At 39.0% G+C, this 12289-nt stretch overlaps 1 protein-coding gene across 3 annotated transcripts in view; it reads right to left on the bottom strand.

Annotated features, from left to right (window-relative positions):
• The window catches only part of MICAL3 (microtubule associated monooxygenase, calponin and LIM domain containing 3), a 138774-nt gene that overhangs the window by 63291 nt on the left and 63194 nt on the right, over positions 1 to 12289 (bottom strand). For 2 of the 3 annotated variants that reach the window (XM_065742559.1, XM_065742560.1), the window contains 5 exons: positions 8832 to 8939; positions 6385 to 6492; positions 5557 to 5743; positions 2560 to 2639; positions 1354 to 1441 (listed from right to left, as the gene is read on the bottom strand). In XM_065742559.1, coding sequence (XP_065598631.1) covers positions 1354 to 1441; positions 2560 to 2639; positions 5557 to 5743; positions 6385 to 6492; positions 8832 to 8939 — 571 coding nt within the window. Of the gene's footprint in view, positions 1 to 1353; positions 1442 to 2559; positions 2640 to 5556; positions 5744 to 6384; positions 6493 to 8831; positions 8940 to 11481; positions 11587 to 12289 lie in introns of all 3 variants that reach the window. The other variant, XM_065742561.1, reaches the window with a different exon arrangement.

Raw genomic sequence — 12289 nt, 5'->3', positions numbered from 1 at the left:
TTATAGAAAGCAATTTTAAGCCTAGCCAACAGTACAATAAATGCTGATATTATCCCACCTGTCAATGGCATTCTGGATGTATCATTTTTCATTACTTTTTTTTTCCCTCCATTTTGCCATATAGAAATTCCATGCCATTAACTGACAAAGCAGTGAGTGTAACTGCACTTAAAGAATCAACTACACACAGTAAGAATGACTTTCTGTCTGACTGTGTTCAGTTACTGACTTCAAAATGCTTGTAAGAATAATATGTAAAGTCAAATATAAGCATGATTTTTATCTGTATGTATATTTTTAATGTTTCTTCTCAATTAGCACTGTGAAGACATTCATTTCTTATTTTTTCCCCTACATTCTCCCTCTAAAAGCACCTTATTTCTTTTTTCCACAGTGTTCTAGAACCAATACTAGAATGAAATCTCTTTCTGACATCACTAAGTGAGCATGTAGGGGTTGGGCAAACGAGCATTTGTAGCAGAGTCACTTCTCCCATGTTAGAAGGAATTAGAATTTTAATTTCATAGGCAAAAATACTTCACAGTAAGACACACACATTCACTACCTCGTTCCCAAAGCCATGGCCAGGAGCAGCACAGAATCTGGCAGTAAGGGAGAAGCACCATGACCTGTCAGCACCATGAAATTCAAGAAGTTTAAGGAATCCCAACCCATTAGCTGTCACAGGCACCCAGAATTCCAAAGGAGACACAATCCAGAGATAATGGGATCTTCCCATTCAAGTACCAGATTAATGAACAGAAATTTGGGAGAATGAGAAACCGCTCCCAGATTTCAGGCAAACACAGAAATCCAGTTTGAGAATTATTCCAGTGTATCAGAACTTGTAACTTGAGTCAACAGTGAGGTACATACATTACAGACAAAGCCTCTTTTATCTGGGTCTGCTCAGAGGAGACCCTTAACTGAAGATCTGTGTTTTCCTGGAACTATTTCAGACAGCATCCTTGAAAGAAATGAGAATATCTAGGCCCCAAAGCCACAAGGCAAAATAACATATTGAGAACTTCACATAACACACGAAATTCACAGGGCACCTCAATTCACAGGAGTTATACAGCTGATAAAAGTTGGGTCACGTTAATTCTTAATGGTCAGCAGACTGCCCACAGAACTCGCCTAAGATCTGCACGAGAACTTCTGATTGGACATAGAGAAAGGGAACCCCAAAAGCCATCAGCTGACACATGAAAAAGGAGTCCAAAGGGTTCTGGGCTACCTGGTGCCTAATCCAGGAAACTGTGCTTTGCAGTCGCTGGCTTGCCACCCTAACTCTGTCAAAGAAGCCGAGAGAGTACTGCACCACCCTGCTAAAGAAGGAAGCGGAGCTACCTGGGGCCCTCTCTGCTGAGGCGGAGATGGAATTTGCCCGTCCACTTCCATCACTTGCCATCGTGTCCTGTAGAGGTCCTTTGGTGTCCTGTAAGAGTGAGGAAGTGAATTACATCCATATTAAAACTGGAAGCACCTAGAAGAATTCTCATACGAGGTTGTATATACTGAATGCAATGAACTAGGAAGACATCCCTCTTGCAATTAAGATACCCCTTAATCATCGCATAAGGGCAAGGTCTGAATCAAACATGTTCCTTCTCAACTTAAGGCTTAAAATCCTGAAAAACAACTTGGATATCCAAGGAAGGCAAAGCAAAAGGATCTCTGAAGTCTGCTTGTCTGGGATACATAATGTTTCACTTTTGGTCCTTCTTTTTGGCCAGAAGTATGGCACAAATTTTGGGATCTTTCTTCCAAAAAGAAAGTGTACAGCTTTACCTTGTGCTAACAAAACTTGACAAACAGGCAGAAAGATCATCACCACCACCACAAAGGGAAACATCACCTAAGGGGGAAGGTCAGTTTGTAGCATTCAATCTTAACAGACCTCGAATGCAAAGTAACTACAATAGAGCCTGCTCACATAGAGAATGCAGAAATACTGAAAAGTGGGTTGAGGAGACAAATTAAGTCTAATATACACTGGATTGTAAAGAGAAAAGTAGGGACACCTTTCTGTGTTACACAGTAGGTCTTGGTCCTATGTTTAAAACACAGATGCTTCCTCTACAATAGTACAGGAAAAAGGATACCCTCTCTTCCATACAAGTACACACTAACAGACAGCAAGCATTCAGAAAAGACAGTACATCTTCTTTATAGCCTCTGTATGCGAGTTAGAACTTCAAGTTTCAGAAGAAATGCAAGTAAGTTGTTTAATCTTAAGGAAAAGCAAAATCAGCAACAGAAGTTATTCAGTCTCTACATGGACTGAGTAAGCATTTCATTGTAACAAGCATGCAAATCAAAATACTGCTCTGAGTGGAACAGTATATTATTTTATAGTAAGAACCAGGAAAAGAGAAGTGATAATTGCAAGCTTTTAAAGAAAATTTATACAACTGTAGGACATCATGACATAACAAAGCCATTTGATGCATTCTGAATTTTTCTACCTTCAGAAAAAGAAAAGCATATTTACTCTTTCAGTGTTAAGAACCAACACCTATTAACTCGACATGCTAGATGAAAAGAATGAGTTACCTTTCCTGACACTGCTGGCCTCTTCCTTTGAGCATAACCGGAGAGTCGGTAACAGTAGTGGGGCTTACAGTAGAATTTACCTGCAGACAGAACATGAATGATGGTCGACAATGAGAACACAGCACCTTGACACAAGATAGATGTCCATCTCACTGCAACTTATTTCCTGCTGTCCTTCCTTCATCTATTTTAATCAGTATGCACTGAGACAAGCACTATCTGAAGTTTTAACTCCAGCTCTCCTCTCTGCCCCGCCTAGCTAGCTTCCCTTCCATTGGGTGCCTGACAACCATTGAGCGTAATATCCTATCAAACACCAAAGCAAAGCTGTGAGGCTTGTGTGGTATCACATGCTAACAATGCGGCAGTGTGTGAGGAACAAAGAAATCATCACATGAAAAGCTGGCAGAAGCACTTCTGGAAAAAGCAAGAATGAATACAACCAGCAGAGGAAAGAGGGAGAGGAGGATATTAACTCCCAGAGAACCATCCCTGAAAATATTCATTTTCACAAGGAAGACCTGTTGTGACACCGATGTCTTAGTAACACCCCAGAAGTCTAGATGGGTTTTCACCAGTATCTGAACACTAACAGAAAGACAAAGCAGCACTAGAGATACCCCAGTGCAAATAACAATAATAGGAGCAAACTGATTGCACAGTTATCTTCCCATGTATCTTTGTTAGCAAATCCTGCTACGTGTATGCAGTCACAGCATCCCCTTCTGCTATCCTATTCCTACAACTTTGCTAACACATTTCAAATCTATACTCTGACCTTTGCTGCTCCCCCCAGTTTCTTTGAACTGGTATTAGCACGACATTTTCTAATGGTTTGTTTTATGATAGATGGGTGGCAAATGCTCTCTTTTCAGAAGTGTCTGCTTAAATAAAAACTTGTTAATGCTGACTCTTTCAAAGTGTTTCAGGGAAATGTCTGAAAAGAGAAACAGCAAAGCTTTACACTGTCAGACTTTGAACCAGACCCTGACTGTAGAATACTACAGAACACTCTCAGTCAGAAGAGTTAGATGAATTGCAACTATGTGCATATATTTTATCTTTTCTTTCAAAACAAATCCAGAATGAAACATAATCTGCATTTTCACAGTGATTAGTGTAGACAGAATAACACATTTCTATTTGGTCATATTTGGTATGTATACATATGAAATTGTTAACCATGTAACAATCACTTCAGAATCAATGCTATAGGTGCACTGAGACTCCAAGCTTTGCGTTTGTTTCATTGGGAGCTACATGGCCATAGCTGTGTGCATAAGCTTGCTGGCAGAAGGAATCACTGTCTGATGGCAAAAACTGTTTCAGCACATACAACAGGCGGGAGAGCTCAGTTTGTTATTGCTAAGTGTTTAATCAGATGTTCCATTACTTTTGAATGCACAAAATAACAGCAGTGCTCAAAATTTGCTTTGTTCCAGCTTTGATAATTGATCAAGCTTTTTATTTTACACATTGACTTCAAAATTATCACTGGCCCCTTTAAACTTACAAGTCAAGTCCACTGTCATTCCGGACAAGTAATAATGGGCTTTCTATTCTTTACTGGGTGCCTGGTTTGACAATTCCAAGATTCCTCAATTCTTTATGAGCCAGAAAGTCCATTACTAAAGGTCACGATATAATTCATCTTCATTAGAAATATGATGATGGTTCTTTTTGCCCCATAAGCCTAGCTGATGTATCCATGGCCATTATCAGTATCTTCAATAAGATTCAACCTGGCTACATGCAGATATCTATCAATTTTAGAACCTTTCAGGCTGCAGAAAGTATTCTGGAGTTTCATCCTGTAGCATACAGCTTACAATTTTTACCTCATCTTTGACTTCAGTGAATGCAGAAAAGTATCATTTCTGTCACTTTTTCCTGTTATTTTTATTTCTGCATCATCATTTATGCTGTAGAATCTTTTCTATCTAATATCTCACTATTTTTACATCATTTTCTACATATTTTCTTATTGAGATCAGAGTAAAGATAAATGACAGCTGTGGAAGAGGGTAAAAGTTTTACTTCTTCATACACATAAAGCTTTATCTAAGACACCTCACTTCAGAAAATGTGAATTGTCTGCTAACAAGCAACAAATACAACAAACTGACACTCTTTGAAGGCTGGTACTCTTCAGAAGTGACATGCAATTTGAAATTATAATTTTCAATGTGCTTATTTTCTGGGTGATAAAATGAGTTTCATCTGCTGCCATATTCTCTAGTTTCTCAGATTTGTTATATATATCTGAAGCTTCCCTTAATCCTTTGCATGTTGGACTCTGTTAACTGAGTGATCAATATATTTTTACATTTTGTAATCATATTTCTTGCTCCTCAGTCTAGCAGATACAGAAAGAAAAAGTCATTACTGAACCTTCAGTAACCAATTCAACACTTTTTCCATGTATTTAGCATTCATCTACCCCTATTCATCTTCCGTGCCCCATTTTTTCCCACCAAAATAGAACTCAGTCTGTAATTAGCTATTATCATGGCCTATGGTTATAAACTTCCTCTTTTGTTATATATAAAGTGTAAAGTTCTACTGCTGTGTTCTCTTAAAAAAGTAAAAGCTGATTATTTCTGCCTCCAACATGTTATGCTTTACTAAGTAAAAAATAAACTAAATTTAAAACTAAATTCATTTAAAACTGAGTTTCCTCATGTAAATGGTACTGAGGAAGAGTAAAGGATCTAGCTTTAAAAGCCAGCTACCAAAGCATTTTTAAGCTTACAATTATTATTTATTTAATATTCCCATGCCAGCAGCTATTCTTACATTAACACTCACAGCTCTCAGCATTACCTGTCCACAGGAAATCCAAAGAGTTTCAACAGTTCAAGAGAATATCTCTGGAACTGAAGTTACTCCATCTCTTAACTCAGGAAATAATTCGTAAGCAAAGAGCGAGCCCTGAAATCACTAGACAAACTTCTAGGACAGTTAAGAGAATTTTAACAAAAAGGCGATTTCTCTTACCATCTTCAATATCATAGGCATAAGATGACAACCGCAGCGTGGTGGCACAGTATTCACACTTGAAGCAACTGCGGTGGAAGAACTTGCCTTCAGCACTCAGCCTTTCCATCACATAGACTCGCTTGCGGCAGAAGTAACAGACATCGCTGCCTCCCAGGTTTTGGGGAAACTCCTTTTTGAGTGAGCCCTAGACAGAAACAGGCATGACTGAATTTGTGTGCGCCCATTCTCACCAAGACCGCACGGTCATGTTTTCCCTTCATCTTTGCAGACACAGGAGCATCTGGATGCCGCTGTTCTTTGACACATGGATGCTGCAGCGCTGTGACACAATTCAGTTTTAGCCAGAAAATCAAAAACTAACCTTGAAGTCCAGAGAAGGTCCTAGGATGTCATGCCTATGTATGTGAGGAGTAAATAAGGCTCTAGATGGAAAAGTGGACACAAGTACTATTAACAATGGCCTTGAAATAAATGACTGAGGGAAGCATGTGATGAAAGGCAAAACCATTAGAGACCTTTCAAACTGCAATTCCTGACCAAAAACAGTAGCTCCTCCAGAAAACAATAATGTTGAAATAGCCCAGTGGATCAAATACATCTTCGCAAATATGACCCGCTGTTTGTCAACTGGTAGCTAATTCTAGGGTGCCGAGATTAGGTTCAGTGGTTTTGCAAGGAAAGAGAGGCCAAGAGCAAGGGATGTTAAGTCTTTCACAAAGCTACTATGGATTTCATCAGCTGAACTAACAAGTCGACACTCACAATACTTCAGATCTACAGTACAACTAATCACAAACACACATCATCTTCTGCACAACATCTTACCAGTTCCTTCTTGTCTAGAAGGGTTTTGGGTTGCTCTTTCCTTTGAAGCTGATTGGCTATCTGCTCAGCCAATGAGCTCACTCCGCCTGTGTACATCTTTATATACTTCTACCAGATGGATGGAGTAAAACAGAAGGGAAGTGAGAAAAGAAAAAGAAATAAAATTATAAAAATGACTAAAATGATAACAGGTTAGGTGGTGAAAATGTGCACAGAGGTGGATCCATGCCAAGACAGTGGACAATATAGAGTGACAAGTAATAACGGCAAAGCTAGTGTCATCAGTAATCACTGGAACAGTCCAATATCAACTACAACTATGAAAAAAAAGGTTTGCATTTTGCATTCTCTAAGTGCTATAGAAATACTATGTCGGTGATGAAAGCCAAGCTTGTTCTTGATTATGGGGTATTTTGCATCTGGAAACCTGAACACATTCCCTTCTCAAAGGTGAAACCAAAGACAGGCTAAGATTTTAGGTTCCAGGTAAAACTGGCATCAGAATCAAAGATATTTTAGAAGATGTCATAGAGTCTAATGTAACGTATTGATTACAACAGTTTATTTATATGCTTAGACCTGAAAAGAATTCATTTAAAGAGCATTCATAGAGCAGGAAGAAATCCTTAACTCAGGAACTCACAGTTACTCAAAACTATTTTTTCCAAAGCTAAAAATAGACAGAAGTTTATATGGAAAATGACGGCAAGAATCTCATCCAACACTTTAAAGCCATACCTGCAAACATATGGAACATATACTTGTTCATCAGTGAACATGGCTTTATGACTAGGCTTTTCTCCATCATGGGTATTGACTGATGCAATAGGATAGCTAAAAACCTTCCAGTGTTCTGAGAAACTTACGCATGTTGGCAGATACACTAGATGGTCTAAAATGAGTGCTTGCAAGCCATGTTCAGTCAGTGAAGGAGCAGAAGAAGTGATTTTCACAGGAAATAATTTCAGCCATCATCAATAATTACATGGTTAAGAAAATGATGTGGTTGCATCCGTGTTAGCTTAATCACACTGCAAACACCACGAATTTGACTCAGCAGAGCAGCAAAGAGCACGCCAAGCAATTTTCCTTTTCCAAACTACAAAGTATTATGAATGTTTCTAGCTGGAGTCTGCTCAGGAAATGAAGGAGCAAAGAGAGACTGCCTTCTGGCAAGTGCAAAATCACTAGGATAACAGTATCTTGAAGGGAAAGACTGAACTCTTATCTCAAAATTCCCATTACCGTACTAGAACTAGTTATTTCTCATAACAACACAGTGTAGGTTTCATGAGTGTGGTTATTAGCCTTTTAGAAATGTTTAAGACCTTCACATATTTAGACATGAGAAAAGCAGGAAGCATCACAAAAACCTGAAATCTATTACAGAATGGGATTTCAGGGGAAAATGGCATGCTCAGCCGTCATAGATTGTAACTGCTACCACTGAAGTCCTAATTCCTTACATGCTATGTCACTACAATAAAGTTTATTTCTGCCCACAAAGAATTTGTACCCAGTCCTCTTACAGGCTTGTCTGCTAAATCCAGCCCAAAATGTTGAGCACTTGCAATACTTATATATGCAAGAAATAACACAGTTTGTCTTTTGCTTTAAACAGAAACTATCTTTTAGCTGAAACTATTTCTACTAAATGAGTTCTGATCTGAAACCTTCATCCAACCTTCACTGCAGGTGCTTCAGAACTTTAAATTTCTATCAGCACATACAAAGTTCCATGCCTGAAGTGATTATGCTCACCTTAACTCACAACATCTGGGACTGATTGGTGTGGGAAATGTAACTGCAGAAATTTTTATTTTAGGTTCTGTGTTTCTGATTTCTTTAGCTATAAGTGACAATTGGTCTGACACTGGATTTTTAATGAAGCACTTTAACTTTTCTTGGGCAAATGTCTTCAAGATATGCAAAATTTTCAACAGCGAGCAAAGAATTGCTTCAGCTTATGTCAAATCAAATTTGCTTTTCTGCATGACAACTGCAACTAGTTGAAATCCCCAGAGATATTTCAGAAGGCCGAAGTACTTTGTATTTCATACTATTCAATAAGCATATACACACAAGCACACTCTGTCATTTGGCCCAGAATCTCATCAAAAGCAGCAAGCAAAACAAGACAGCTTTACTCCAAAGCTAGACCATTAGTGCTCAAAAAGACCCAACAATCTGAGAGCGAGATGTACCAGAAGCTTTTACATTTGCACTGTTACATATCTTTAGTTTCAAACTGCTTTATGGCTGACAACCAAGCTATGCCAGAGGCTGCCTCTGATTTCTCAGTTGTGCATGAATATGCACAGACATTGCATTTTGCAGGTGAAGCGTTGCAAGCCTAGCCATCACTTGTGGTACGTCCTTGGCTGGTGGGCCCAGGGTGGGTAAGTGACATAGCCAAGTGCACCTAGCAATGCTCAGGCCAATGCTACCTGTCGAAGAGAGTCAGATGAAGGTGAAGAAGGGCGATTAGAAGAACGGAGGCTAAGGGAGAGCTCCCACTGGTCAACAAAGAATCGGCGAGACGGTTCAGTCTCAGGCTAAAAAATAAAATAAGAATCACAAAAATCACACATAGATATGAAGGAAAACCAGGTGGAAATGGAAACAAAAATTCAGGCCCTTCTGCCCACCACAGAAACATAATCATTCTTAATGACATTTCTAGAACAACTCGGAAAAAAATGTCCAGGGCATTTTCAATTTCTCCCTAGTGAGGCAGAGTATGTTATTCTTAATTTGTCCTTTACTAAGTTTTAAGTCATTGAGGGCCATTTGGAAGCAGTTACCTACTTCCACAGATGTCCAGCCTCCTGTAACCCAACAACTAAGCCACTGGCTCAGATCCCAGATCAATTTCCTCTGTTCCTCCTGCATCTCCTGTTGTTCCGTATTACTGGCTCAAGACAATAGGATTGTATTTCAGGCCACATGAGACCTCTTCTACATTTTTAACTATAAATACAAAAATAAAAAATAAAAAAAATCCCACTCTCCTTTGAGGTGGGAGAAATTAACTTGTTTGTCATTGCCAAGCAGCATCAGATATCCAGTGTAAAATTTAATGTAAGTAGACTTGAAACACCACAGTAAAAATAATTAAACAATATAATTCAATCTGCCATTTCTGCTTATCAAATCAAGTGGCAAACAGCAAATCCCAAATTGAGAATGTGCATCCTTCTGAAACCAGCCCTTCACAAGAGGACAGAAGATTTGGGCTCCCAGCATATTCTTCTCATAACTTTCATGGCTAATTAATGCTGCCCCTCCTTTCAATATACTTAATGTAAATAGGGAAAAAAAGCCAACAAAAACAACAACAAAATGGTAGCTAGACATATTGGACAGTACTGGTAGGAACTGTGCACTCCTTAACATTACTATCTAGAAGAAAAAAAATGGAAATTTCAAATATCTGACTCTTGTTTAAAAGAAAACTACTTTTTGTCTTACAAAAAGGACAAAAATAAATGTCATTAAGCTACCTGACCCACCAAAAATAGTAATTTACTGTCACTTAGACAAAGCTAGCTTTGAGATTAAACCTACTGAGCACAATACAAAATAGCTGGGTTTTCAGAAATATAACCATATATTAGACAGTCAGTTTCTGTACCTAAGATCATCAATAATTAATCAAACTGCTTTTCTGAAAATTTCTTACTTTCCTAAGCTTTCTCTTAGTACTCTACTTTTTCTTGTTCTTTCCCTAAATCCCACACTGTAATCTGTCACTGTCTGCAGTGTTCCAACAGCTGTTTCCTTCTTTCTCTCTGATTTACCCTCTTTTATCCTTTCCTCTACTTTGTATTCTCCATCTTCAATATATTTTCTCTCCTCCTTAATTCTACACTGTAGAGAACTAAGATTTTTTCCTCTGCAATGCAATACTGTTAATCTTTTCCACCCTCAAAAGGAGCCTGAAACGGCTAGAGAGCAAGAAGAAGGTAGGAAATAGAAGTTTGGGTCCAGATGTTATCTTCTGTATCATTATTTCTTCAGAGTAATGAAACACATATGAGAATGCTGTTCTCAGATCACTCCTTAGATCTTCAGTTGTATCACCCATTAACAAATAGATGCTGGTACGTTTAAAGGAGTCTCCTTACCCACAGTTACATGGTTTCTTCTATGTCAGCAACATCCTATCTCAAATCCAGCCAAAGGTTCATTCTTCCCTCCTGGAGAACAGCTTCGCTGATTTTAATCATCAAATCAGCAAAGACTGCATCCCAAAGAACAGCAGTTAAAAGTGACCTATTTGTTACACACTTCTTTTTGAGATGGTTTGGAAAAGTTATGTCCACCAGCAAAAATTATAGGATTGTTTATACTCCAGCTCAAGAAGACAGTTTAATTTTGGATAGTTAAATCAAAACCATAAATTCTGCTAAAAATCACTTAAGTTGACAGTGTCTTATAAAAGTACTCTCTAGTTTGCCAAAGGCAGCTGAAGATAACCAAAAGCAGAAATGGGGCAAAGAACGAAGAACAAAAGAAGCCACAGTCCAAACTGGTACACTCCCATACGCCAGGACAGACAAACAGGAGAGAAAATGAAGCACAAAAACAATCCAAAATAAAAGTGTACAGCTGAATCAAAGAAAATTGGCACAAGCCTCCAACTCCGTTGTTGGAAATAATAATACAGGAAGTATGGGCACAAAAGTCATACTCCAGAGCCAGGAGTTATGCTTGGAAAATGCACGTGTTTTTGCTTCCAGAAGCAAGTAAAACTGGGGAGCAACTGACTGGTAAACGAGCTGGAGTCCAGCTGTTTTTCAGCATGCACTCTGAAGCTTGGAGGCTGCTTTTTACCTTATTGATTACACTGCTTTGTGAAACAGAAGCATTCATCAAGAAGCTGATCAAAGGAGCTTTTGATTTTTCATCAGAAGCTGTCAAGTCTGATAAAAACACTACACAAAATAAACTTGCTCTTTCCTTTTTAGCCACAGGACTGTGTGTAGCAACGGTCCCAGCACACGGTGAGCTCTTCTACCTGTGAGTCCAGATGCCAGGAGCACCCAGACTGACCCACTGGTGCAGGACACAGACAGCAAGGCTGTATGTAGTCACCTGATGCCTCGCTGCAGGCCTGGGCTCCAGGAGGGCAGCCAGCTGACATGCCCTTTGTTCAACATTCTCAGGCACTTGGTCATCAGAAAATAAACGAGGAGATCTCTGTGAGATAAGGAAGGAAGTAAATAAACCAGAGGAAAACAAAAAAGCCCCAAAAGGAAACGACACCAAAACGCCAGACAAAAGGTATGAAATTCACATGCAGAGCAGAGAAAGAAGCTCCCCTCCGAAGTCTGTTTTCATTTCTATTGTGTACTGGATTACTATTCTGATGAAGTGCTAAATGTTGGCCCTCCAGGTCAGGAGAAAAAAACAGCTGAATTAGACATTATTCATTGCTCTCCCACTGCTGCAACAAGCGCAGAGCCTCCATCTGGCATTACCATCCGAAGAACCCCCACCACTCTACATCAAGATGTGGCTTTATCATGCACAAAGGAACTGATTCACCAACTCGTTCTATTACCGCTCTTTTTTGTCAAGGATTTCCCTTACACAGATCAATCTGCATATATTTGCGTTTCTCTGATCTTCTGCACAGAAACATACATTTTTAGGGTAGTGGATTTCAATTTTCATAAAGAACGAACTAGTCTCCTTAAAGACGCTGGTGGTATATAAAAACAGAATGTTGTACTTACCAACAGATGGGATGGTTAACAAGACTGGCTGGTTGTTGAAAGCATAGCAAAATCAAACTACCACAGAGGTTTCAATTTTACTTCTGCACTTGTCTGCACTACCATGTCAACACGCCTCAGGCGCAACATTTCACACCTTGCTATTCTGGCCCTTCATATCAGTC

The sequence above is a fragment of the Cyrtonyx montezumae genome, unplaced genomic scaffold, assembly GCF_038088225.1.
Source record: "Cyrtonyx montezumae isolate F1298 unplaced genomic scaffold, pur_monq_1.0 scaffold_3, whole genome shotgun sequence".
NCBI classification, from domain to species: Eukaryota; Metazoa; Chordata; class Aves; order Galliformes; family Odontophoridae; genus Cyrtonyx; species Cyrtonyx montezumae.
This window is presented reverse-complemented; position numbering and strand designations above follow the sequence as displayed.